This window comes from Gopherus flavomarginatus, chromosome 3, assembly GCF_025201925.1.
Source record: "Gopherus flavomarginatus isolate rGopFla2 chromosome 3, rGopFla2.mat.asm, whole genome shotgun sequence".
Taxonomy (NCBI): domain Eukaryota; kingdom Metazoa; phylum Chordata; order Testudines; family Testudinidae; genus Gopherus; species Gopherus flavomarginatus.
Genome location: NC_066619.1, coordinates 13397311 through 13424254, shown reverse-complemented (window position 1 = coordinate 13424254; position 26944 = coordinate 13397311). Strand labels below are relative to the sequence as shown.

Sequence of the window (26944 nt, the reverse complement as noted above, 5' to 3'; positions counted from 1 at the left end):
AAAATCACAAACAATGTAAAGCCTAGAATGCAATTTCCCTGCACTCAGTTACTGAAATACAAAGGATCAAATTCAGCTAGTAGAAGTGAGTGAAGCTCCCAGGAAGTCATGTGTGCACAGCTCCCAATATTACAGGGAGAATATGCTCCATAATGTGTAGCATTGTGTACTGTTGAGATAACTGCATTGTACTGGGGGGAAATCAGGTATTTTTTCTGCTGGGAATTACAGCCATTAGTCTTTTTACAGAAGAAATTTTTCAATAGGAGAAACCTTCATGAAAAAAAAAAACTGTATGAGACCAGATTCCCATTAACAGAGAAGATGATACGTGCCTTATAGCAATTACAGTAGACATCTACCTATGTTTTGTACAATTTTTTTTTAAATTAAGCCATTATACTTTATTTCCTTTGGAGCCCAGTGGGCCAGCATACCTGTATTATATTCACTGCTTTGTATTATATTCTGCTTTATTATATTCAACAGTATTGCAAGGAACCTACAGGCTTGTATCTTGTAAGACATTGGCTTCAGCAGTTAGCATGAGGATTGAGGCCTACAAACTTTGGCATAGATAAATTTAGGTAACTCGTTAGTTTTGGGGAACTGGCAGTAAAGAGTAGGGGGGATTGGGTCTATAATGACATCAGCCAACAATAGAAACACGCACCAACTTTTGGAAGGTTTTGGACAGAACATCCAACCGCAAGAGTGCCATGGCAATGAACTGACCTACCTGATGAGTTAAAATCATAAATATACTAACCTATAGAACCTAACATTGGTAAGGGGAGGAAATACAAATAAGGAAGAGGGGAAAAACTCCTACTGAATATGTATTAGACATGGTAACGTCGGCGTAACATTATAAAATTGGCATCCCAGCATGTGGTCAATTGGGGGAGGGGGGGAGAAGATGTAGCCCTTGGGAGGGGCCAGAATGATGGCCACTGGTGAAGATGACGAAGGTGATGGTGATGAGGAAGATAACGGCTAACATTTCAGGCTCTTCTGCAAGGGATGGTGTGAGTATGGATGTTCAGATTTACTTTCTGTATTATCTTTATTTACCTTACTGAGTTAGAGTGTGTGTGATTTTGCTAAGTGTATTAATAGATTATTTATTTGTTAATATAAGAGTTCCTATAATGTGAGTGTTACACCTGTGCACATTGGGGTTCCCAATTATATAATAATTTTAATAATATAGGGCTTGATCTTGGGAAAAGAACCTGTCTAAGCTTAAGGTGATAAATGGGCATTCTTATTCATAATCGATAGCATCAGGCTACAGATTGGAGCCCGAACAGGGACCCCAAGGGCATACAGCCATAATCTCCCTACCTGGCATAGGTAAACTCACCTCTGGTAAAAATCTAAATTAAAATCTAGGTAAACTCTCAGTCACAATTTGGTTCCTGTCAAAAACACTCATTGTAACTCACCAGGGACTTCCTCTTTTTCCCCTCAGCTGTTGTTCCTCTTTTCTAGTTCTTTGCCTCTAGTCTACTATTTCTGCTTTTCTTAGCAAGAGTGGGGAGGGTATGCCCTCCTGGAGGACAGTAGTAACACACACCCACATCAAAACAGAGGAGCACTCGATTTCTTGACCATCAGATTCTCTTGGCATGCCAGAGGCAATGGAGGACAATGGGAGGTAACCACTTGTCTCCCACCATTAGATGCCCATGGAAATTGTAACTGTGTAAGGCTGCAAGTGGGTGATGTGGGACATCAGCCTGATTACACTCCTCACTGGGTATTACTGACGAGTCACTTGGGTTTAGAATCAAGCAAGGAGGGGATTCCTTTATACACGCGTTAAGGGGGCTTTGTAGACTGGTTGTAATTTTGAGGTACCTATAAGAATTGCAATGGCAATTGCATTTGGCCCAATGACCCACACTTTGAGGTGGTGCCAAGAGGCTGCAGCAGCTCAGAACTTGTACAGTCTGGGATACCTTATTTTAGTCCCCTCAGCTCTCCCGGGCTGAGCCCGGATCCATCTATTAGCAGCCTCCCCCGTGCTGCTCTGTAGGTCCCAACTGGGTAATTACCTCTCAATCAGCTAAGAGCACATTAGCCATCGAGGGAAGAGAGAGGGAGCAGAACCCCCATCCCCTCCACTTTTCTTGAGATTTGTTCAAGTAATTGTTGAAACCAGTTAAGGGGTTAATTATTTAAGGAGGGACGCTTCTACATATGTACAGTGCTAAGTGCTTATTGTGCAGAGTTAGGATGAAGCTAGCTAGTCAGATTTAATTGAGCTTGTTTGAAGTAGGAGTTGAAGGTAAGTGTGGTAGAGTCAGCTCAAAAGTCCGGTTGTGGTTGACCAAAACATAGCATACAAACAAAGATTATGGAGGAGGTTTCATACTAATGCAACATTTCCAGGCTATTTTTTAATCACCCTAACTTGCGGGTTTGTTCATATATCTAATGTAACATAACTAATGCTTGTCAGGGGGCAATGATTCAAATGGAGAAATGAGAAGCAATAAGACGGTAAGCAGAGCTGTAAGTATAAACCCAACTTCCACCAAAGCAGGGTGATAAAATCCCAGCAGGCTAAATAAAACAGTAATATAAAGGAATGGTTGAATAAGAAGCATCAAAGGAACAAGGGAAAAACCCTGACTTACCAGAAAATACCAAAGCTTCATCTTAGAGACCTTGTAACTATGCATTTAGCCCATACCCTGTAATCCACCAAGACAACAGGCTCTGTGCCTTTAACCTGTAATTCTAAGTAACCTTCAGCAGCAAAATCACTCAGGCTTTGACCAGCAACTAACATGTTGCTGAAAGGGGAAGTACTTCTGCACTCTGTGCTTGGGAGGAAAAAGGGAAGTAGGAAAAGAAAATTGCTTCTAACTTGAATTTGGCAGAATATTAAAAAGTAGGGACTCATAAAACATCTAATTTTATACATATACACACACATATATACCATATGTATATATACCAATTGTGTGTGTGTGTGTGTGTGTGTACGTACACACACACACATATATACCATAAATTAAGAGATAAGGTTCAGCATCCTTTAGACATGCTAGACATAACCTTGCCTAAATGTGCATGTACCAAGTAAAGCAAACTCTGTTTAACTACTCCTCTAAGTGGTGGGGGAAACAGTGCATAAGAATGGCCATACTGGGTCAGATCAAAGGTCCATCTAGCCCAGTTTCCTGTCTTCCAACAGTGGCCAATGCCAGGTGCCCCAGAGGGAATGAACAGAACAGGTAATCATCAAGTGATCCATCCCCTGTTGTCCACTCCCAGCTACTGGCAAACACAGGCTAGGGACACCATCCCCACCTATGGTGGCTAATATCCATTGATAGACCTATCCTCCATAAGAAAAAGAAAAGGAGTGAGGTAACGACTTTAGAGAATAGTCAAGCATCAAGTATTTATACTGTTTTGTGACTTGTGTGTTTGTATTAGATATATTCCTAATTTAACTGATGAGTTGTGCATTATTATTCCAAAAATAGGTATCAAGTTAGCTGCAATTTCAGACCTACCCAGCATGGTAAAAGAAGTCAGCAACATATTATCTTTCTGCTTCACATAGGAATTATTCTTTTAAGGAACTATCAAAGCCTCTCACAAGTGACAGGTAGAAAACTTTGCTACCACAATATAAATCATGATTATTTTTGGTCCTAATTCACAAAAATAAAATGTTGAATTTATCTAATTGCAATTTCCCCTTTATATTTCCTAAATAAAGGATGTGTTAATATTTTTCTTTTTCGCTCATTTCTGTTTTAATCTAAGATTTAAACATTGAAGAAAAGCAAGCTCCTGACTAAATCTTTAAACTTATTTTACAGACAAACCAAGGATGTAAACCCAGGACAATTAATAAATTTCAACCCTTAGGTTTCCTGGACCTGCTCTGAACAGCAATATTTAATCCACTGGTGGTATGGTTTGTGGTATGTTGGGATTACTTGTTTGGATTTATTTTTATGTTTTGTGTCACATGACTAGGTTATGATTTTTCATACTTTTGTTTCTATTGCAACAACAATCTTTTTGGTGCAAAGGTGTAAACAATAATATTATCAGTAAAACATTTTTCTTTGTGGTACCACACTATTTCAGTATTAGAATTAAAATCTAATTACAATTGGTGTGTCCCTATATGATAGCTGGGGTGGTTCAATCTTTGCAGAAATCAGTCAAAGATTGGTATATTTATCTCAATGAACAATTTAATTTTTACACACACACACACACACACACACGCAATTTTGATTTGGAGTTTGTCAGGCAACGTGGCCAGTTTGGCAGAACCCAGATTAAAATTCAGAAGTTCATTGAGCAAATCACCATCATGCTAATATAGGATCACTAGCTATCTTACAGCTACAATGCAGCAGTCTTATGTCCCAACGGTTTGTTCAGGGAAGCACCTGGCCAATCACGTGCAGACTCTCAAGCTCCAGTGTTTGTACCATGTGAAGGAAGCAAAGAAAACAGACTTTGCTGTAAACCTCCAAATGATGACCTCTAACGCTGAAGTAACTGCGATCTGGAGTCAATGGCAGCAGCTTGGTATAGGACACTCTTTGGTGCACTGGTATCATCTTCAAAGCCATATGATTTTGTCCCCAAATGACAATTTACTGAACTTGGGGAGGACTAATCATCATGGAACAGTACTGAATTTATTGCCTGAACTGATGGTATCAATGTAAAAATGTATTAGAAAACAATATGTACAGTAACTCCTCACTTAATGTAGTTATGTTCCTGAAAAATGGACTTCAAGCACTCACGGTGGCTTTTCCATCAGTTTTCTCCAATCTTTAGGAGTTCTGTATATCTACTAAAGGTTCATTATAAGAAGTTTGGAGCTCTAGCTAAATCTAGAATTTTTTTAAGAAATGCCTTTAATAATAATTTACAAGACAAGACAATGGCCACAGAAAGTATCTCACGATGCTTGAGTCTGCAAGATCATAATAGCTATGGTGCATCGTTCCAGTGTAAAATGACAGTCCCCTGGGCTTGTCTATACTAAGTGTTAAATCAGCGCTGCTGCAACTGATGCAGCGGTGTCAATTTAGTGCGTCTGGTGAAGACACAATGAGTCAAAGGGCGAGTGTTCGCCCATCAACTTCAGTACTTCACCTTTCCAAGAGACAGAAGGTAAGTCAGCAGGAAAGCATCTCACACTGACATAGCGTGGTGTAGACACTGTGTTAGGTCGATGTAAGCTACATTGCTCGGGACACTCCAGAGTGACGTACCTTATATCGACTTAAGCGCCAATGTAGACCTGACCTTTGGGACCTATGCAAAACTAAAAGGTAACTTTTCACCCTGAAGATGACAAAAATCTAGCTATAGATTACTACGTGGAAATGATTCTTAAATAAAATTCATATCCTTGAACAAATCACATACTTCTGTCAACTGCAGAAGGTTCAATCAAACATTAGCTCAAGAAACTTGCTTGACAACCTGAGCGTAAGGTGAATATATCATGAAGTAAATGCAACAAAACCAAAACAGAAAAGGAGGAACAGGAGGAGGATTTATTTCTTAAATACATGCATGGTAGGAAATCCATTCAACAAAATTAAACAAAAGAACAGCACATAACTACCAAAAGGATTCAGTGCTCTAACTAAATGCCAAAGAGATTCTAAATGTAATCAAATCACTAGAATCTAAACCACCACAAATGAAAGACAAATTTAAGTTTCACAGCCCACACCAATCCAGCAACACTACAGAGTATGGAGCAGAGAAATATAGTGCGAACAACAGAACTGAATCCAATCATACAAACTAAGCATGCAAAAAAATACTGATCAAAAATCTAAAACCTTTTCAACATGACAACCCTGACAGAAGCCCATCAATACTTCATAACTGCAAGCCTAGACCTGCAAGAGAAATAAAATTCTAAATAGGAAACAAAACAACCAAAAGGTGCAAGTTTCAAACAGAACTGATGAGAGATGGTCTCCCCAAGACGCAAAATAGTTATAAGCACAAAGAAAAACACAGCTGAGGATGACTTAAGAAAAACAAGCTGGAAAAACAACATCCTCTCTCCTTCCTTTCTGAAGTGCAGGAAGCATTTCCACATTAGCAAGCCTATGTCCACTAAAACTAACTTTGCACTAGCAATTGTGCATTGAATTTAGAAAGGTTTGCATTTTAAGTATTACTGAGGCAAACAACTTAGAAAGTTAAAAAAAGAGAAAGGGATGAAACATGAACGTAATTTCTGTTAGCATTTACATAAACAAGTAGTGGAGGACAAATAAATTTAATTTACAATGGAGGAGAAAGGTCTTCTAAGTATACAGAAACCATGTATTCCAATGGCTCTCAAATGTTTTCACGGGTGACCCCTTTCACATGCAAGCCTATGAGTGTGAGCCCCCTTATGAATTAAACACACAAATATATTTAACACCATTATAAATGCTGGAGGCAAAGTGGGGCTTGGGGTGGAGGTTGACAGTTCATGACCCCCCAGGTAACAACCTCATGACCCCCTGAGGGGTCCCGACCCCTAGTTGGAGAACCCCTGATGTATTCCAAGTGAGATCGTCTTTAAAAGAATTATCAATATTCCATAAGATAAGGCTCAACCTGCACACAAAATGTCATCCGTCTGTCTCTCATCTCCCTCCAATCCCACAGGACTAGGCTGTGCCTCAGTCTTATGGCATCAGACTGAGTAAGGCCTCCTGCATGACTACAAAGGACTGAGATCTTGGGTAATGCATATTTCATACATCCCTCCTCCCACCAGCACACAAGTGGTGAAGGAGCAAAAATGAATAAAGAGTAGGTGGAGCCAGGATTCTACCGCCCTACCCGCAATATCAGACAGCAGAGCTATGCATGCTCCAATCGTGGACAATAACGACTGATTTGTTTTCCCAATTTAGCTTCCCAGAATATAGCAAAGTTTCTATGTGGGCCTCAATCTGTTAATTACTTCATCATACCTGAAATTAAATAAATAAATAATTGGAGATATACCAATCTCCTAGAACTGGAAGGGACCTTGAAAGGTCATTGAGTCCAGCCCCCTGCCTTCACTAGCAGGACCAATTTTTGCCCTAGATCCCTAAGTGGCCCCCTCAAGTATTGAACTCACCACCCTGGGTTTAGCAGGCCAATGCTCAAACCACTGAGCTATCCCTCCCCCCAGATTCCCTAATCACTTCAAGCAAAACACACTGTTTTAAGTAAACATATAAAACAAAATTAACTACCAAAAGATAGATTTAAGTGATTATAAGTAATAACGTACAATAGATTATCATAAGAAATAAAACAAAAACACAGTCTGACTTGTCTCAATTGGACAGGATTTGAATCTCACCCTGTTAGATAGTACAAACAGTCCACCGAGCTTCCATACACAAGCAGGCTTCATTCTTTCCCGCCTGGGACCCCTTTTCCCCAGTTCAGTCTTTGTTCCTCAGGTGTTTGTAGATGTTGTCTTATGGGGGGAGGGAGGCCAAGTGGTCATGTCACCTTCCCCATTTATAGTTTCTTCCATGTGGAGGAAACTTTGGTTTCAAGCCAAGCCCCAAAGTACAATTTGTGAAAAAGTACACACAATGAGATGAAGCTCAGTATCACATGATTTAGTCACATGCCCTTGCATGCTTGGATGAGTAGTGGCAGCCATTACCTATATTTTGGCTGAAGCATCCCCAGGAAAGCTTATTAGGTGAGGCCAAACTTTTCCCATGGCTCACTGTCTTTGCTGATGAGTCATTACCTTGGATGCCCCTTCGCAATGTGCTAGCTAGACTGGATGTAACCAAACTTTGGGGGTGTTACCCAGGAGCAAACACATTTGAAATACAGATGCATAGTCAACTCCAGATACAAAAATGATACATGCATACAAATAGGATAGTCCTTCAGCAAACCATAACTTTTCCATTGACCCCTCACATGACATATTTTGTACAAGATGCATCATAATTATATCACTATGGTGAATATGAAGTGCAGTGTCATAGTAAAAGCAGCAAAGAGTCCTGTGGCACCTTATAGACCAACAGATGTTTTGGAGCATGAGCTTTCGTGGATGAATACCCACTTCGTCAGGTGTCACAGTGAGCATCCTGACATCTATCACATTGACCATGCAAGTATTTAAAGGTCAATGTTCTTAAAATGGCGAATTAAATCAAATATCCAAGAAACCATTTCAATACTGAAATGCAGTAAGTGCACATTTTTAAGGGCACCGTGTACATACATGGTGGAAGCCCTTAAAAACACCTATTTTTTTTGTAAGCCTATTAGTGTGCTCAGTTGTACATGGATTAAACATGTGACATCAGCATCAAGTGTACCTAGCCTATCAATATATTTGATATAGAAATCACATGTGTAATCTGTGTACATCTGAAAATATGAATCGGCTAAAAATGATAGGCAACTCTGATATCACGACGATAGGTAGAGCATACGAACCTAAATAAAACAGTATATATTTCGCATGTTTGGCACTGGTTATGGCTGAAGAACTGTAACATCAGAAGTATGGCAGCATTTTCCTTTTTCATTTATTTTGGCTATTTAAAGAAAAAATATAAGTACCTTGCATGTTCTTGAACTCCCACAATCTCTACTTCACTGTCAGAAGAGGCAATATTAATTTCTTCATTGATCTGTGCATTGCCAGAAGAGGTTCTCTCACTTGCTAGGAAACCTGGATCCAGATGACCTGCATAGAAGAAAAAATGCAAACAGAACCTGAGCCTAAATAACTCAGGAAACCAATGCTGAAAGATACATCCCATCAAACTAACCACAAATAATCAATGAATTTAAGTTAATCTATTAGATCACTTATCAGATCATCTCACGCAACCTTCTCCTACTGCAGGACTGGTTGATACTGTATATTGAAGTGATTTGTCCAGTCTTGTTTTGAATGATTCAAGTGATAGGGCTGTTGCGCAAAAGGTCGTATTCAATAACTGTTATGAGAGCTTTCCAACTCCAGAAATAATTAGATTCTTCACCTATAGTACTTCAAAAGTGCCTTAAAAGAAAGACTGCGCCTGACCAACCCTCAGGTAAAGCCAAATGAAGGCCAAATTATGCCTTATCTTAGAGAAAAGAAAGTTCCTTCAAGTCAGTTACTGAAGTAGCAAGAGGGAAATTTACAACTGTTTTCATTGTACCTTTTCTTAAGATTAAGCCATTTACTCTAAGAACTATTTTTGAATGCAACTTCCAGCACAAGCAATGAATGCATGAAAACCACTAGACAAGGAATTAGCAGTGCCATAGTCATAAGCCCAAGCTCACCCATTACTCAGAAAAAGAAACATTACTGTGAATAAATCAAGAATCACAGGTTAAGAAGAATAAAATCTTCTGTGGTGTTTCCGGTTTATTTTTTAAAAGCCAGGGAAAGAGAACGGGAAATCGTGCAATAAAAAAAATCAACACAAACCATCAGTCCCTTCTTCATGCAGCTTAAACCCTTAAACTCCAACATGTACAAAAAGTAACGAATAAAAGTAGTGTAGCTCTTCTGTCGGCAGAGTGCTCTCTCCCTGATTCTAGAAAACAAATTTCTCTCTCACATGAAACTAGCCTAGCCCCTCTATAAGCTAACTGCCAGTACCTCAGATCAGTGAGGCCCTCTTAGGTGGGACTCTGAAACCCCTGATAGGATTCCATCCCAGGTCCCTGTGCCATTGTCTTGCTGGACAGGACTTCCCTTAGGAGCCTGCTGGAGAGGGGTGTGTAATGGCAAAAGGCTCTCTTCCAGGATATGCCAAATGTTCTGTTCACTGTCACAGACTAACAGGAAGTTACAGTATAAATAGTTTTTCTGGTGACTGATGAGTGAAAGCGTTAGAGAACAGGATACATTCTGCTACCTCTTGCCTATCAGTGAAATCCAGCCAAGGTCAGAAGAGGCTTTTTCCACATGAGGCTGTCTGGTGGTTTAGGAAGTGAGTTGGTGATCTCTGCCTAACTGCCACTGGCCACATCATAAAAACCATCATCACAATTGACCCTTATTAGTATCAGCAGAGAGAATGAACATGGAAACGGAACTACTCTCTTGCCCACAGAGATGGTCTCTTTCTAACAGAGTCAAAGCAGAGGGGTTGGAAGTGAGGACAAACTTTCACTGCTGTTATCTCTGTGTATCTGCTATGCGGATGATGAAAATATTGGTCAAAAGAGTACTTTGTCCTTAGATAGAACTGAATTCATTGGGAAAGGATTTGAGAGGAAACATGATGTTAAATACAAGAGGTAGTAGTAGTTGTTAATCATAATACTATTGTAGTTATCAATTTCTAGTTACAAAATTCAGATATTTAAAATACAGATGCCCGCTGAGAACATAAAATACAGTCTGAAAAATACAGAATTGGCAATGGACTCTCCTGAAATGCATCTCCTGTAAACAAACACTATCAGAGAATCTTTTAGAAAAACATTCATGAAAAGATCAGCAGGTGTATACTGTTTAAAGAACAACTTTTCTGTATCATTCACTGGACATTCACTTGAGTGGTTCAAACAAACAAACAATAAGGATGTTTTAAAAGCTGTTTTACATACTGTGCCAGACACCACATTGCCATGACACAGTAGGTCCTAGCTTTGAAGTGGAAAACACTAAATGTTTAGCATAATTTAGTGAAGAGATGTTAGTCAGGTGTAGAGAACCACAAAAAATACCTAAAATAGATACCCCACCAAAAAAGCACTCAGGTGCTTTGGCGATAAGTTCTCTAGAAAAGTCATCTATCACCAGTGAGTGCTCCAAGGGAAGTTAAAACCTGCATCTCTTTTTAGTGCATACTGGTGAGTTGGGAGAGGTTGGGCAGCCTTGAAGGAGACTGCTTGCTTTTCCAACTGCCTGAGGAAACAGCTGGTTGTTGCACTAGCTGCACTATACAGTGGGAGTGCCGTTCACCCAGAGGAAAAGCACTCAGATAAGAAGGGAGGGGTGTGTTTACATCTAGCTTGGCTGAACATCTGCTAAACGGACAGAGGAGGGGGAAGGGACATGATAACTTCTAGTATTTGAAAAGATCTTGAGAAATGGTTACACATTAGGGTGATGCAACGAAAGGGTGATTAGGAAGAGCAGGTTTAGGCTGGACACTAGAAAAACTTTCTAATGAGATTCTATTAATTGTAAAGATCTCCATTAGACGGTGGAATGACCCCTTCGTGAAGCACTGGAAGCAATATCACTTGAGATATTTAAAACTGTTCTAGACAAAGCACAACAGCAGAGAATACACTGAAGAAAACAACCCTACACTGGGAACAGGGCTGACTTCACTAGATGACCTAATCAGTCTTCCATCCTCAACTTCTATGATGTTATTTGAATGTCCACTTGACCATACCCACTCTGATCCAACCTTCCTGATCACTGCTTTTGGGAAGTGAGGGCCGTCGCCTTGGCGCAGCCTCTGATCATATCAGAAGGGGTATGAAAGCGCTGGGCTCAGATGTGGGATGGGGCCTGCCATCTCAAATAAAATATGAAGATAAAAGATGACTTGTCAGCTGAACTTTAAATGAATAGCAGCTAAGGCCAACTACTTTGATCATTCAAGTTCAACTGAATAACCCTTGACAATTGTTACCAGGCTGTCAGAACTTCTGAGTATTTTGTTATATATATTTCATATGTAATAAAGTGGCAGAGCACACTGTGAAGCATGAAATGGAAGTGCTAAAGAATAGGGCTATATATTACCATGGCTCAGCAATTCACCCAAGAAAGCATGATTAGGACAGCAAATATGAGAAAATATTACAATGAGAAGCTTGGGTACAGGTGAGGATTGAGGTGCAGAGGCAGACTTGAATAGGCAAACTCTTATAGACACAAATGTCATGCCTAGGCTGTTAGTTTCTCACTTTCACAAGCATCAAACTAACACACACAGAAGGTATTTTGTTTACCCTCCAAGATCAGCACTTGCAGAACAACCCAAAGTATTTGCATCCCCATCAAAGAGTTTTTACCACTTCCTAGAAGACATTTTCCATTTTAACACAGAGAAAGCTTCTCATATAAGCCCACAATGTATGATCTACTGGACTTGAACTACTTCAATGGAGGATCTAGGTTTTTTGGCAAGCACAGTGCAAGCATTTATCCAAAGAAACCCAAAGCTTTTAGAGTATGTCTACACTTACCAGGGATTGACACTGAGGCGATTGATGCACCGGGGGGTAGATTTAGTGGGTCTAATGAAGACCCGCTAAATCGGCTGCAGATCACTCTCCCATAGATTCCAGTACTCCACCAGAATGAGAAGCATAAGGTAAGTCGATGGGAAAGTTTCTTCTGTCAACCCAGTGCAGACACTGCAGTAAGTCGACCTAACCTACATTATTCACGTAGTTGGAATTGCGTAACTTAGGTCAACTTACCCCCAGAGTGTAGACAAGGCCTCAGATAAAGAGGGGGTTGGATGAAGATGAAAGCCAATTAGGGGAGAAAAGTGTGTTCCAAATTCCCAATCCTGGAGCACAGTAAAGAGTGACCAGTGAGTTTGGAACACACAACCAGCTTAGAAAAGGTTTGAGGCTTGGAACTCCAAATAAATCCATGAAATGAGTCCTTTATATGACCTATATGACTAGGGCTTTCCTCCGAAGTGAAGCACAGTGCCCTTCTGCTACTGAAAGGGCTAAAGGTTGCAGAAGATCCCTTTAGAAGGGGTAAGAGAAAATACAAATCAATGGTGGAATCATATTGCAAGCTACATTCTAGAATGTGCAAAAAGCCTGCTTTGTGAAACATAAACGAGACTGTTCTTCCCCAATGAGACCTCATGGGAGAATGAAAAAGCTCAAGAGGCTGTGAAGGAAAACTAAAAGTGTTTTAAATTTCAGCAAGCAATGCTCCAACAGCAGAATGTTCCGAAAGATTTGTAAAAAGCCAAAAGAGATTGCAAAGTAAGAGGAATCAGCCACCAAGGTTAAAGCCCGAGAAGGCTTATAAGCCCGTCTTGAAACAAAGGAGAGTGAGAAAGAAACATATAGATTGTGGCTAAGACCCATGGTAAGAGAATTCAGGACACTGGTGAGATCAAAGTTAAAGTGGACATACTTTAATCAAGGAGAACCAGATTAAGGAACGGTGAAAAAATTACTTTGAAAGGCTTATGAATGAAGAGAATCCAAGAGAACTGAGACATGATAAAACCAAGTTGGCATCTGATGGCACCAGTCTTAGAAGCTTTTACAGAAGCACTGAGCAACATGAAAAATAAAGTTTTCAGCTCCTACAGCATACCTGCAAAAGTATGCAAGTGCCTGCGGCAATTAAACATAAACATATTGACACAATTGCTTAATTTCATCATGAGGACTGAGAAGATGCCTGGTGCAAACACATTAATACCAATATTTAAAAGAAAAGGAGACATACAAAACTGTGGTAACTACTGGGGCATTAAACTCTTGAGCCACAAAAAGATATGAGAGACAGTTATTGATAAGAGACTTTGAAGACAAGTCAAGCAGTGCTGTGTCATGCCAAGTCAACAATGGATGCTATCTTTGCATTAAGATTGCTTGTGGAAAAATATAGAGAAAGGCAAAATACTCTGCACATAAGTACTAATCAATCTTGAGCAGCCTTGTGACCACATTCCAAGAGAAATCATCTGATACTGTATGAGAATGAAATAGATACCTGAAAACAGGGTGAATAAAACTAAATGATTTTTAAAAAAAATAAAAAAAAAAGAAGTTTTTATTTAAATCAGATTTTTTAATGCGCTTTTTGAGGAATTAAGATACATTATGGCTCAAAGATATCGCATCCTGGAATAGGGATTAGAAATTTTAATTCTATAGTATGAGACAATATATTCATGTAATGTTTAAGAAAAGTTTTGTAAATGAGTTCCAACAGTTCATGGATTAGGAACCCAATCTTACAGGGCTCCAGGGACATCTGTATAGATTATTTAGGTTAATCTTTTTATCTACTCAGTGCTCAGTCTAGAAGATACCATCAGAGATGCTTAGTTTTGCGGTTCTCAAACTGTGGATTTGTGTCTCCAGAGAGAAACATGCTTGTTAACAGCAAAAATGTTTTTAAATACATTAAATATATAGAAGTGAGAAATAACAGACCTCAATCTTACTGTCCCTCTGCAAATTTGTGTACACAGAATCAATCCCTTACCTCTCTAAAAGTGCAAAGTTTCAAAAAGTTCCATGAACAGAAGATTGTTGGGGGCGGAATAGATCTGGATAAGGAGAAGTCTGGAGATAAACATGAGAAGGGAGGGACAGGCAGTAGAAACAAAAGTGAAACTGTTTGAGCAGCATATTCCAGAAGTCTTGAGTCTTGCTAAGTGTAGCCTTCATTGATTTGAGATCTACCATACCATTCTCTCACTAGAAGGGAAAATCTATAATGGAAGCAGGCCACAAAGAGACTCAGTTTGGGAATATTTTAATGAAGTTCCTCTAGCTGTGGGTACGACAAGCATGCGTGCAAAATGCAAACAATGCAACAAAGAAATGCAAAACCGGGTTGACCAAATGAAACATCGTCATGAGAAGCGTTCCTTCTTAGGAGGAAGCTGCGTTGAAGATGATGAAAGGAACATGTCTGATTAGCTGGAGCAGGGCCAGCCTTAGGGAAAACTGAACCCTGGGCAAACTTGTATTTCCTCCCTGCCAATCACTCTGTGCCCCTCCCCCCCCGGGCTCCCACCCCCCATTCACCTCTGAGCCCTGCTGCCTCCCCCAGTGTTTAATTTGTATTAAAAGAGATGCCAGAGTCTAGAGCTCACTCCTGGCACAAATTAAGCACGGGCAGGGCGGCCTGATACTGGCGGGTGCTGGCCGGGAACCCAGCTCTAAAGGCAACACCACCACCAGCAGCACCACAGAAGTAAGGGTGGCATGGTATATGGTGTATTGCCACCTTTCTGCACTGCTGCTGTGGCTTGTGGTGCCCTGATGCTCGGCATGTGGCTCAAGGCGGGCTTTGTGCTGTCACATGGAGGCTGCATCTTGCCAGAGCCCATGGCCCTCCTGGCTCACCCAGAGCAGCATTTCAGATTTTGATTGGGGGGTGGTAGGGAAGGGGGGACTTTAACCATGATTCCAGTGACTACTTAGCCACCTGATATTTCTAAGGTTTTGCAAATAATTTAGAAATTAGCTGAAAGGAGCACTGTATCTAATTGTTATATAAAGAAAGAAAAAAATAAATATACACAAACTCCAGTGAAAGCCATGTTTACAGTTTACATGTAAAATTAGAACAATAAGGAGATACTACAGCAAGATAGTCCCAATCCCAAACCTTGAAGTATCAGTGCTAGAGCTTTAACACAAATATCAGAAATATACATTTGATACCTTTTACACCATCTTTATTAGAGACACATAAAAATAAATAAAATCTGCTTAAAATTTGTGTTACTGCCACTCCATTTTAGTCAATTGTTTTTCACTAAAAACATAATTTTAACGTGTGATTAAGGGTTTTTTTCTCTTTTATTAAGAAAGAGAACTTTTCTAATTATTTTGGCATTTATGTTCACTGATCACAGTCATGTACGTGACTCACTAACATTTGATTCCATCATTGCTATTGGTATAGTTGAAACTGCATTTATTTTCTTGCTAATTTTAAGTTATTTTACAGATATAACTAAAAATACAATTTGAAAATAAGAAACCTTCATCTGTCTAGTGTCTAAAGTTACGTGTTTAGCTAATGATTTTTAACATTAAAACTGCTAAGTTTAATACAAGCTAAAGTTACATTCTAGAAGGATACTATTTTTTGATTGCACCACTTTAAATAATTATGACAAAGCAAAATATGATAATTAAAAAGTAATAATGATAATTACTCCAGGTTAGGCATTTTAGAACTCACTACTCAAAGAATTAAATTTAAGCATGAGAGAGAAATAAAATTATAAAATGCACAGACCAGTCAAAAAACTAAAATAATAGCACTTTGAAATAATAAAATTACAGAGAACATATATGCATTACAGGAAGTACCAACAAGTAACAACAACATAAGTATGTGTTGGGGACTGAGAGTGAAAGAGACTGTGAGAGAGCTGGGAGAGTGAGAGAGACTGTGCGCTGCCCCTTTAAGAAAGCAGCAATCACCAGCCTGATGGAAAGTTCCTTCAGACACAGCAGCAGCCAGCGCCATCCCTTTCTTGGTGATCCCTGTCCTCACACACCCTGCTCTACAGAGATGGAGTACATGGGTGGTGGTGATGGGGAGGGGGGCGGGACGACACCTTGACAACAGCCAACACACCCCGTACAGCAAACGAGAAGCTCCCAGGAGCAGTTGGCCAGGGGCAGCTCCAAGGCAGGGGGCAGAGCCGTGGGGCTGCAGATGCCAGCAGAGCCGCAGGAAGAGGAGTACCCCTCCTCCAGAGGCACTACGTTTATATAAGCTCCCTGGGCTTTCACCTAGTTTGCCCCTACATAAGACTGGCCGTGCTGTGGCGTTTCCAAGGAAATGCTTCAACATGGACTGGAATGGAGAAGACAGACTTGAAGAGCCAACCCCAAAAAACTGAGACTAATGTTAGATGATGATGATACCCAGCCACTGAGTTCAGTGAAAAGAATGCCATGACCGGTCTTCTCATCTTCAAGGGCTTTAGTGGACATCACTAACTTAAGTTAATCAAGACTATGTTAACCAACTTATATTTTATGCACTTGTGTTAGTCCTGCTTCTTTGGAGAAGTTTCAAGCACTAGCCTTTCCTGGAGCCTGACAGACACTGCAGAGTAGCCCAGGTCTCACAAGAAGATGGAAATGCTTCAGATGGCTGGTTTTACAAACATTATTAGGACAAAGAAAAGAAAGCCCTTGACAGTCAGCTCAGATTAATCCAAAAGTATCTTCAACTTTTTAAATACAGAAAATAGATTGCATTTATAGGATGTTTCCACCAGAATGCAGACAATATCACTTCAACATTTTCTAGTTTTCCACTGGCTTCATCTTCATGGGTGGATTTGTAAACAATATTTGCACTAGTGTGCGTTGAGAGACTGACCATTTGTATTTATCTGCCTTGAAGATACATTTTAAAGTCAGTGCATAAGGAAAGCCAAAGCTTCAGACTCTCATGCCATCAGTAAAGCCAAGTCCCCATGTCCTATGCAGCTAAAGACCTAAATATGCAGTAAGGATGCTGGATTTATGCCATACTACCTACCCCAAACCCGCTTAGTTCTCTGTTTCTCCCCTCTCTACACCCCTAGTCCAGTCCACTACACCTTGTATTATTTATTTTTATATTCAATTCAGTCCATGTTATGCTGCCCCCAAATGTTCAATGTGTTGCAGATTTTTTGTTGACAAAGATAACTGTATTACTGAATTTGCCTGGAAAAAGCTGGAGGATTCAGTAATTCGACAGGGAACAGTTGTCTGTGGGAACCAAGACATTTTGGAGCTGTCCTCAGGAAGCAGTTGAGGCTTCTGGGACTGAGGAAGGAATACTTCTCTTCTTTCCATCCCCCTTTTAGGCAAGAGCAGTGGTGACTTTCAACTTAGAGAAAGGGATGTTTGATTACTTATTACCTTCTCCAGCAAACATTGACAGCCACTACCTGCCTCACTGCATTGTGTCACAAACACAAATGGCCAGGGTGGTCCAAGGGTCTGAGGTGGCACCAAGCTGGCTGGTTCTTGCTCACATGTTCAGGATCTAACAATGCTATACGTGGCAATGACAGAGGTTTTCCACCTTCTTCTAAAGCGTGTGGGGGCAGGTCACTTGCCCGGGTTATCCAAGTATCTCTCACTTAATCATGTCCTTACCACTGCAAGGGCCTCTGCCTTTCAGGCACCTCTGTCCTATTCTCTCCCTGTGGCACATCTCGTCTAGTCTCCTGTGAGCTGTAATACTTTGGTCTAATTTCAGTTGCTGGGTTTAATGTGTGGGTGCTGGGGGATGCTGATATACAGACTAGATGATTCAGTGGTCCCTTCTGGCCTTAAGCTCTCTGACTAAATATCAACCACTACATCCAACAACAATGGATAAGCATTAGCTTAGTTCTGCTAAAATGATCTGTAGTGAAACAGTAAATGGTGACATTTAAATTATCATTAGGTTCCTCTGTCAACTGCCCATTGAGATGAATGGGAGCCATTCACCTCTATCATCCCATCCCACTCAACAACACTTCCCACTGCCCACTCTGACTTGAAGTGGATTTGGCCCATTCTCAGTGACATGTTTGGAAAGGTGGGCAATAAAAGGGAATAAGTAATTTTGATATTAAGGGGACAATAAGAGGAATAGATCCAAAATCTGACTCCCTCATGACCTTCCACCTGTTTGCAAGATCCATGTAATTTCTTGAGATGTGATTATTTTTCTCAAACAAGATGATTCAAATGGTGCCTTGGAGAAAAAAAAAGTCATAGCTCAACACAGAGCTTGAGTTTCAACAACAAGGCTACTCTGCATGCAGCATGTCAGAAAAAGCGGACTTCAGTTTTAAGGCTCCAAGCAGTGGTTTGGGGATGGGGGAAGAGAACAGATTCCCAGCAGTTTTGCGATGAGATAAATCAGAGTCAGGCATTTTTCTAAGTACTAATAAATTTTTCCTTGTGATTAAAAAAAATATACATGTTGCATTTCTATAGCATCTTCCATCCAAGCTCCCCATAGTGCTTTAAAAACTATAAATACTGCAATTCCTTCATACAGCATTGAAATGCAACCAGGTCTTTGGTGAACTGTAAGGTGAGGGCGGAATTTGGGCTTAAAAACACAGGGGCAAACTTTTAGGATCTTTAGTGTCCATGTGCACACACAGAATCTAAGGCCCAGATCCTCAAAGATATTTAGGTGCCTAACTGCCACTGCTTTCAAAGGGAGGATCTGGTTGTTAGGTCTCAAACCTGCAAACTCTTATGACTAATTATAGTGCATAGTACCATGAGGAGACCAATTCTTAAAATCAAAGCAGGAGTAAAAGCGTTTTCAGGATTGATCATTTAGGGCTTGAACCTTGCAAGATGCTGGGCACTCTGGCTCTGATCCAGCCAAGCACTTAAGCACATAATTAATTTTAAATCACATGATTAGTCTATTGGTTTTAAAGGGACTACTTAAGCACTTAAAGCTAAGTACATGTTTAAGTGCTTGGCTAGATTGGGGCAAAGGTGCTCAGCATCTTGCAGACTTGAATTCTTCGCTTTCAAAGGTGTCATCCAAAAGACCTATACATAGTACATTTCATGGGGAGTTATTTTATTTACCTTGGAAGATTGAAGGGTTGAGTTTGACCTTGCTGGGATCTGAACTTTATGGTTACAGATAGCGTGGAATATATCTAACATAGATACTCACAGGCCTGATTCAGTTTCCCCTGGAAACTGATTCCAGCTGTCTTCATTTGGAGCTGATCACATCCTATGTCAGTAGGCCATTTCCAAGCTACTAACTGTGGTCAAAGCATGATGATGTCAGCATATATCTGCCTAAGTATGTACATTGCTCGTGTGTGCACACGTAGCAGCCTGCGTCATACTCATCAGGAGTGCTTGTGTGGATGTAAAGTGCAGTGCACCACAGGTAAGTATCCCAGCGTGCCACGTGCCACCATCCAGTGCATTGCCTTTTGGGAAATTTTTGCAATGGGTTGGTGGGACAGAAATGACATACCCAGGGATCTAGGAGCTAGAGATTAAGTTCTCAGCATTCAACTTTCTCCGTCCCATAATGCCATCCATATCCCATAATTGTCACACTTTTTAAAATCCCACAAACCCATGCAGCATTCTTCCATCTCCGCTACTTCTGACAGAACCATGGAGCCTGCAGAGCTCTGTGCTATTCTCATGAACGTTGAAAATACAGGATGCATAATTCTCCTGCACTTGCAGACCCGCAGGAAGTACAACAACTGGGGACATGAGGATGTCTTCAAGGACAGTTTGCTGAGTGACATGGCAAAAAACAATTCAAGGTTGTTGGTAACATTCAGAGCTGCAGACAGTGGAGCACTGCCTTTGGGGCCCTAGAAATGAGCCCTGACAAGTGGGATTGCATTGTAACGCAGGTATTCGATGACAGGCACTAGCTACACAACCTTTGGATTCCTGGAGGTGATTTTATTGTGTCACTGTAACAGGGCGCTTATGTTGGCCAGAGGCAAATTTAAGCACAGACACATGCACAAATAGGTTGGTGCAAGGTGATTTACATCAATGTAACTTGGTAGTATAGACCAGGCATGGGCAGTCCCTTACTCTGTGAGGAGTCCATTGATTTCAATTAAACGAGTCAGAGAGTAACAGACTACTCAGCATGAGATAGGATGGCAGAAACTGTCCTTAAATAAGAACCAAGTACATTCAGCACACACCTTTCTTCAACATGACCCTTTAATACCTGATCTGTACAATTCTATACTTTTTAGAACTGGTGTCAGGCCACATACATGCTACAGCATCAGAGAAGGAAGTTAATTTAGACGAACCTGTATCAGCATTCTGTTCCTCTAGCAGACCTCTGGTCCTCCAGGTAGCTCCTGTGTCCTGGTTTCCTACTGAATTATTGTGCTCTTGAACTACTGCAGCCGCCAATAGATTGTCCACATTTACTACTTCAGAGTCAGAGTTTGTGTCCGATATATCATAATGAGCTACAACCGGAGGTCCATCTGAGGAGGAAAAGAAAAGCAATGGACATAAGATGAACGCATGTTGTGAAAGACACTTTTAAAACAAATCTCTAGCTCTAGGATCATCACATCTTCCTAAACATGTCCTCACAGAACAGTAAGAGTCACGTATGTTAACTATTACACTTCAACTGGAGGAAGGAAGTCTGACATCAGAGGCATTTTAAATTTTGCATAAATAGAAAAGATACAGAATAACCATCCGTTTAAGCTTGCTCTCTCATATCTTCTAATTACATATTATCCTTTACATTAACCCAGCAAATTCTCCATATTTAACGATGTTACACTTATAATACTAAAACGGATAAGTTTCAGTTTAAGGAAAGAAACAATCTGAATGACGGGACAAAGTATGGCAAGAGAAAATGTTTATGGAATTGTACCTAATTTAAATTACAACTTACATTTTTAGGTATTAATTTGGCTAAAACTACCTACTTTTTTTTTTTGTAATTGATCCAACTACAATACATTTAACACCAGGCAAGTTTCCTTACATAAAATCCACCTGCCAAGGACACTGGCATTTGTCAAAACTGCAGTGGCTTTTTTCATATACAAGTGCAAAAAGATGTAAAAATAGACAAGTGAATAATACCCTTTCAGGCAGAGTTTTCTCTTAAAAGCAAAGCATAGCAACAAGTATGCTTTCAGCACAGTGTTTTCACAGTATGAATCTCACCAAGGGTTTGGGGGAAAGATGTAAACTTTCAGGATTTTGGAGCAAGAAGAGTTTTGGGGGGAGGGGCAGTGTTTTTGCTTTGCTTTGTTTTCTTGCATAGCACTGGGCATATGCAAAATGCCCATTTTCTTTCCTTGAGGGATGAAAAAAACATGTAGCTAGCTTGAGGGGCTACCAGAAGCAGCCCATCCTCAAAATAAAATCAAATTCCATTTAAAAGGTCATTTGGAAGCAGAAGAATTAATAAATATAATTAAGAAAGTCCCCGTTTTCATTCAAAAAAGCCTGTCTCCCTTAATAGCTCTAATTAACTGATCTAGACAGTTTGGAATGCATTGTAAAGGATGAAATCTTCGCTCCATTGAAATCAACCGTAAAACTCCCATTGACTTCAACAGGGCCAGTATTTCCTGCAAAGGAATCATACTTTTGAGTGGCACATGTACAAATATTTGAATATTCTGGACCAAGACTCAGCTGATATCAGCGTAGCATAGCTTTTATTTGCAGTAGGAACAGGATACATTGAAAAGGCTACTACTACTTTTGTCATATAGAATCTTCTAAATTATAAAAACTAAAATACAAATAAAAAAGCAGTTCTCTAAAAGAAACATTTCTTTCAGAAAACTCTGGCTTATTTAGGGGCATAACATGAAAAGTGTTTGGCAGTGAAGAAAAAAAGATATAATTAAAGCTTAAATCTTGGGTCACTGCACAACTGATTCCACCAGAGCTTGTTTTGTTTTTACTTAATCCCTCAGAAAATAATCCAACACAACAATTTTAAAGAATTCTTATTCTGCAGTTAGCAACCCACTTCACTAAAGCACATTATGAAGGAATCTTGCTTAAACTGTGCTGAAGATCAGTTCTGCAACCTGACATGAAAAAATTCACAAACCATTTCAAGTCAGAACGGCCCCCAACATCAGTTTCATAAAACAAAGTTGTTACATTACATATTCAAAACAGACCCAACATAAAAAATAAATGGATAGGTAAATGCCAATGTATAAAAGAGCAAATATGTCACAACGTGAAATACTGATGATTATTACTGGGAAAAAAAATCCTGATGACTAGAGGAAAGAACTGTTTTCTTTTAAAAAGGCAAATTCAAAGTACACTTTATGATTAAATTGGTTGTTTTTGAAGTTTTTTTTGCACGTTTTAGACTAAATTACATGCAGAATTTACAATATAATTGAATGATGCAAAGGCATGTTTTCACAGTCTTATCATCAGAGTTCAGTGTGATATGGTATCAATATATTGTGTGATCTATAAAAATAAATATTTGAGTGCAGAAGATACGAGGGTCAAGTACAATATTGACTATTTGACCATGTTTTCAGTAAGAATATTATCTAAAATTTAAGGAGCTGTGTATAATTCCTTCAATGTTTGGTTTCTCTTTATTACTAATCTTTCTAAGAGCAGAAGCCAAATTTAAATTAAGTAGGCATGTCTACATGAGTCAAATTATAGTTGGAAAATGGTATCAAAAGTCTCAAGTCAAAATTGTACCACTCCTACATGTATAATCATGCAAAAATGTATAATAAATGTATATACATGCAGAGTGATATTCTCTTCACCTACCCATAGAAATAACGTGTGTGAAAGTCTTCATCAGTAGGAAATACAAGCATAAACTTGTTATCTGTAGCTCCACTCTTGTATCTTCCACACTTCCAAACAGCACACCTTATAACTTAGCTTAAATTTAGTATACATCAGACAGACAAATATCTTCAATATAATTTACATTACTGTACAGTAATTTTGTCAATTTGACAGCCACCATTAAAGGACCTTTAAAAATCCACATAATCACAAGCGGACTATTTACAAACCATCCACAAAAAGAGAGAGATTTTTGCTCTTCTCAGTCTTGCCTTTCAAAAATCAGATTTGGAAACAAAATCTGCCATGAATATCAGGGTTATCTAAACCTATCATCAGTAAATGACTGATTACGCCAACGTAATGACTGCAAGACTGGAGCAAAACCTTGAAACTGTCAGCATGCGTGAAGCTAGAATATAAGCCTTACTGAAAAGCTGTGAAGCCCTTTTAAAAAACAAAACAAAAATAACCCAAGATATTCTCCTTAACAAGAAAGGATTAGAGCACTTAGATTTGTACAGCGATAAGTAGCATTTTAAATCCAGCTCATATTGGCACAGACTGAAAGTTGTCAGTGGCCTATGTTAAAAGAGCTGGTGTTTTCAGTCTGATTTCCTTGGACACAGACATACACATGACCAAAGCCACCATTACAAATGGAATCCTTGATGGCAACCTTGACGAACTCCATGCCCTCATCCATGGCAAGGAACAGGGCAGCATGGGGAAGCTAACAGTGCTACTGTCAGTGCTGTACTTCTTTCAAACGGATAAAAAGAATTCTCTAGGTTAGGGCTGTCAATTTGGCATCTGCCATCACAATCTGGATAAAGAAAAAGTTATGGGCTAGATCCTGCGGTGCGGCTGATGAGCACAAAGGGTGACATTACTGCACCCTCTGCAAAGGGACAAAAGACCTATGCACTATTTAAATCTCCCTTACACTTTATTTTGAGGGCTGAGGCCCAGATCCTCAAAGGGATTTAAGCTCCTAAGTCCCATTGATTTCAGTGACCAAAGAAAAGCTCTGTGAAACTTGAAAGCTTCTCTTTCACCAACAGAAACCGGTCCAATAAAAGATATTACCTCATCGACTTTGTCTCTCTAATATCCTGGGACCAACATAGATGCACCACCACTGCAAATACCCATTTCAATTGAAGTTGGAGCACAAGTACTTTGAAAAACTGGGTCTTACTGCATTGGCCTTGTGTTGGTTCTCTGCACAAGGGCAAAGTTCACCCAGACTGGAGATTGAGGGTGCTTATGCAGCTCTTGCACTAGGTTAGGGCAGCCTGATGGATATGACTCTGCTGCAGTCAAAATTGCACCCAAAAACTGGCACAGTATGAGATGTCCTGGCCACGTCCCCTTTCCTTCAACCTGGCTCTCTTTTCCCAGCAGAAATGGAAGTTGCATAAGGGCTCCACTGGTGGATTCCCCTCGCCTCCTCCTTACAGGCCAGTTACACCAGCTTTAGTGCCAGTTTACACTGGTGGTGCAACGCAAAATTACAATATAGCACCAGAAAAATCAGGACATCAGAATATAAGAATGGCCACACTGGGTCAGACCAAAGGTCCATCCAGCCCAGTATCTTGTCTACCGACAGTGGCCAATGCCAGTTGCCCCAGAGGGAGTGAACCTAACAGGTAATGGTGCCCTCTAGTTCTTATATTATGTGAACAAGTAAATAACTTTTCCTTATTCACTTTCTCCACACCACTCATGATTTTATATACTTCTATCATATCCCCCTAGTATCCTCTTTTCCAAGCTGAAAAGTCCTAGCCTCTTTAATCTCTCCTCATATGGGATCCATTCCAAACTCCTAATCATTTGAGTTGCCCTTTTCTGAACTTTTTCGAATGCCAGTATATCTTTTTCGAGATGAGGAGACCACATCTGTACGCAGTAGTCAAGATGTGGGTGTACCATGGATTTATATAAGGAAAATAAGATGTCCTGGCCAGGTCCCCTTCCTACTGATTCTAGGAAGGGAATAACAATGAACTTTACTGAAGAAAAATTCTGTTTTCATTACAAATATCCTTATGAAAAGGATGAAAGAAAATTCAACACTCTTTTTCCAGTTTTCTCACAAGAATTAGGCTACTCTTTCAAAGGAGTGGATTGAGTAAATGGAATTCAAAAGGCACAGAGTTATTAAAGCAGACTCTGAAACAATCAGAAATGATATTCCACATGAGAGAAACAGGAGGATTTTTAGTCAGCTAACAAAAGCTAAACAATATTTTTTCCTCTTTTTAAAAATCAGACTTATTGAGACTCAATTTAGGAGAAACGCTTAAAAAGTTAAATTGGTGGAAAGCTTAAATCCATGATTAATGCAATAAACATGTGGGAAAAGACAAGTCCGAAAATTAACATAAATCAGCAGCAAAATACAGCTGTTGACATTTAACATTAATGCAAAAAAGAGATCAATTTTTTCCTTTCAAAGGCAGAGGCCATCCCGGGTATAAAAACATCAAGGGTCTGAGTCTGTTCTCACCTACTCTGATGTAAATCAGAATTGTTTACACAAGCGTCAATGGAATTTCAACCAGTGTAAAAATCAGGCTCAGGCCTCAACTGTCAGTTTTTTATATTTTTTAAGTTTGCAATATAATTAGTTCACTATCTCACTTAAATTTACTAATCACTTAGTGCCTCTCTTCCTGCTGGTTCCCAAAACACTTTGGGCCATATTCAGCCACCCTTGCTCTCTAAGTCCCGCTGAAATGGTACAGAGCCTGAGCAAGGGTGGCAGAATTAAAATTTGAGTGGTGGGTGATGATTGTTGTATATAAAATTCAGCCTCTTTGTGATGAAACCCAACAGCTGTTTATCGACACACATAATACTGTAGGAGTTTAGGACTAACATGCTGTAGGGAGAATTTAGGCACTACATTTTTATATATAAAACAGGTAAAACAATCTCTCAAAGTGCTTTTCATCAGATCTCAAATCACTTTACAAAGGATGTAAGTATCATTATCTCCATCTTATAGATTGGAGAACTTAGGCACACAGCCGTGACTTGCCCAAGGTCAACAGGCAACCAAGCTGGGAATAGAAGGTTTCCTGAGTTCTAGTCGATCGCTCCAATCAGGATGCTGGGATAGTTCTAAACAGTAAATTACTAATGGTTAAAAAAATTAGCTTCCATGTATTTTCTTGAAACAAAAATTAAAAAGAGTGACAAAGTAGTAGGAGAGGCACTCTGTTAATGGCAAACCAATAAGGATAAGACTTTTTATTCTTGCAATACAGCAATAATTTTGGATCTTATTTGTGGATATTCATAATGCTTTGTAGTATCTGAACTGCATAACCTCACAACAGAGGTTTAATTTTTTGTATCTCTCATGTGAGGAGAATATTAAAAAGTTTAAAAGAAAAATCCCGCAAGAATAAGGTCAGATTCTGCTCTCATTTATATCTAGTATAAATCCAAGGTAACTTTGTTTACATCCATGGAGTTGCACCAAAAATTTTAAAAACTGGCATTTCATGGATTTATAGTTTTTAAGACCAAAACGTATCATCTAGAATCATCTAGTCTGACCTCCTGCATAACACAGGCCAAAGAACACATAACATAGGTTATGCTTAAGAATATTGCCCTACATGACTTCCAAATTTAATTTTAGGCAATATATACTAATGCCTCTGACTCCATAGAAGGATTTTTTTTTTTTAAAGAGTTTGGACTGGATAGATACTTTTTTGTTTAAAAAAAAAAAAAAAAAAACCACCACAATACAAGCTTGATATTATTCAAGACATTAGTTAGAACAAGAGTTTCATAACACATGCATGGTTCAGGTGGCACTGAACCAGACTAGCTGAACTCTAAAATGACTCCCAAATGAGAGGGGGAAAAA

The 26944-nt window shown here is 39.6% G+C and overlaps 1 protein-coding gene across 1 annotated transcript in view; it reads right to left on the bottom strand.

The window, feature by feature from the left end:
• The window catches only part of ARK2N (arkadia (RNF111) N-terminal like PKA signaling regulator 2N), a 65636-nt gene that overhangs the window by 3208 nt on the left and 35484 nt on the right, over positions 1–26944 (bottom strand). The window contains exons 3-4 of the mRNA XM_050948145.1: positions 20532–20714; positions 8611–8737 (exon numbers count right to left, since the gene is read on the bottom strand). Of these exons, the coding sequence (XP_050804102.1) occupies positions 8611–8737; positions 20532–20714 (310 nt within the window). The remainder of the gene's footprint in view (positions 1–8610; positions 8738–20531; positions 20715–26944) is intronic.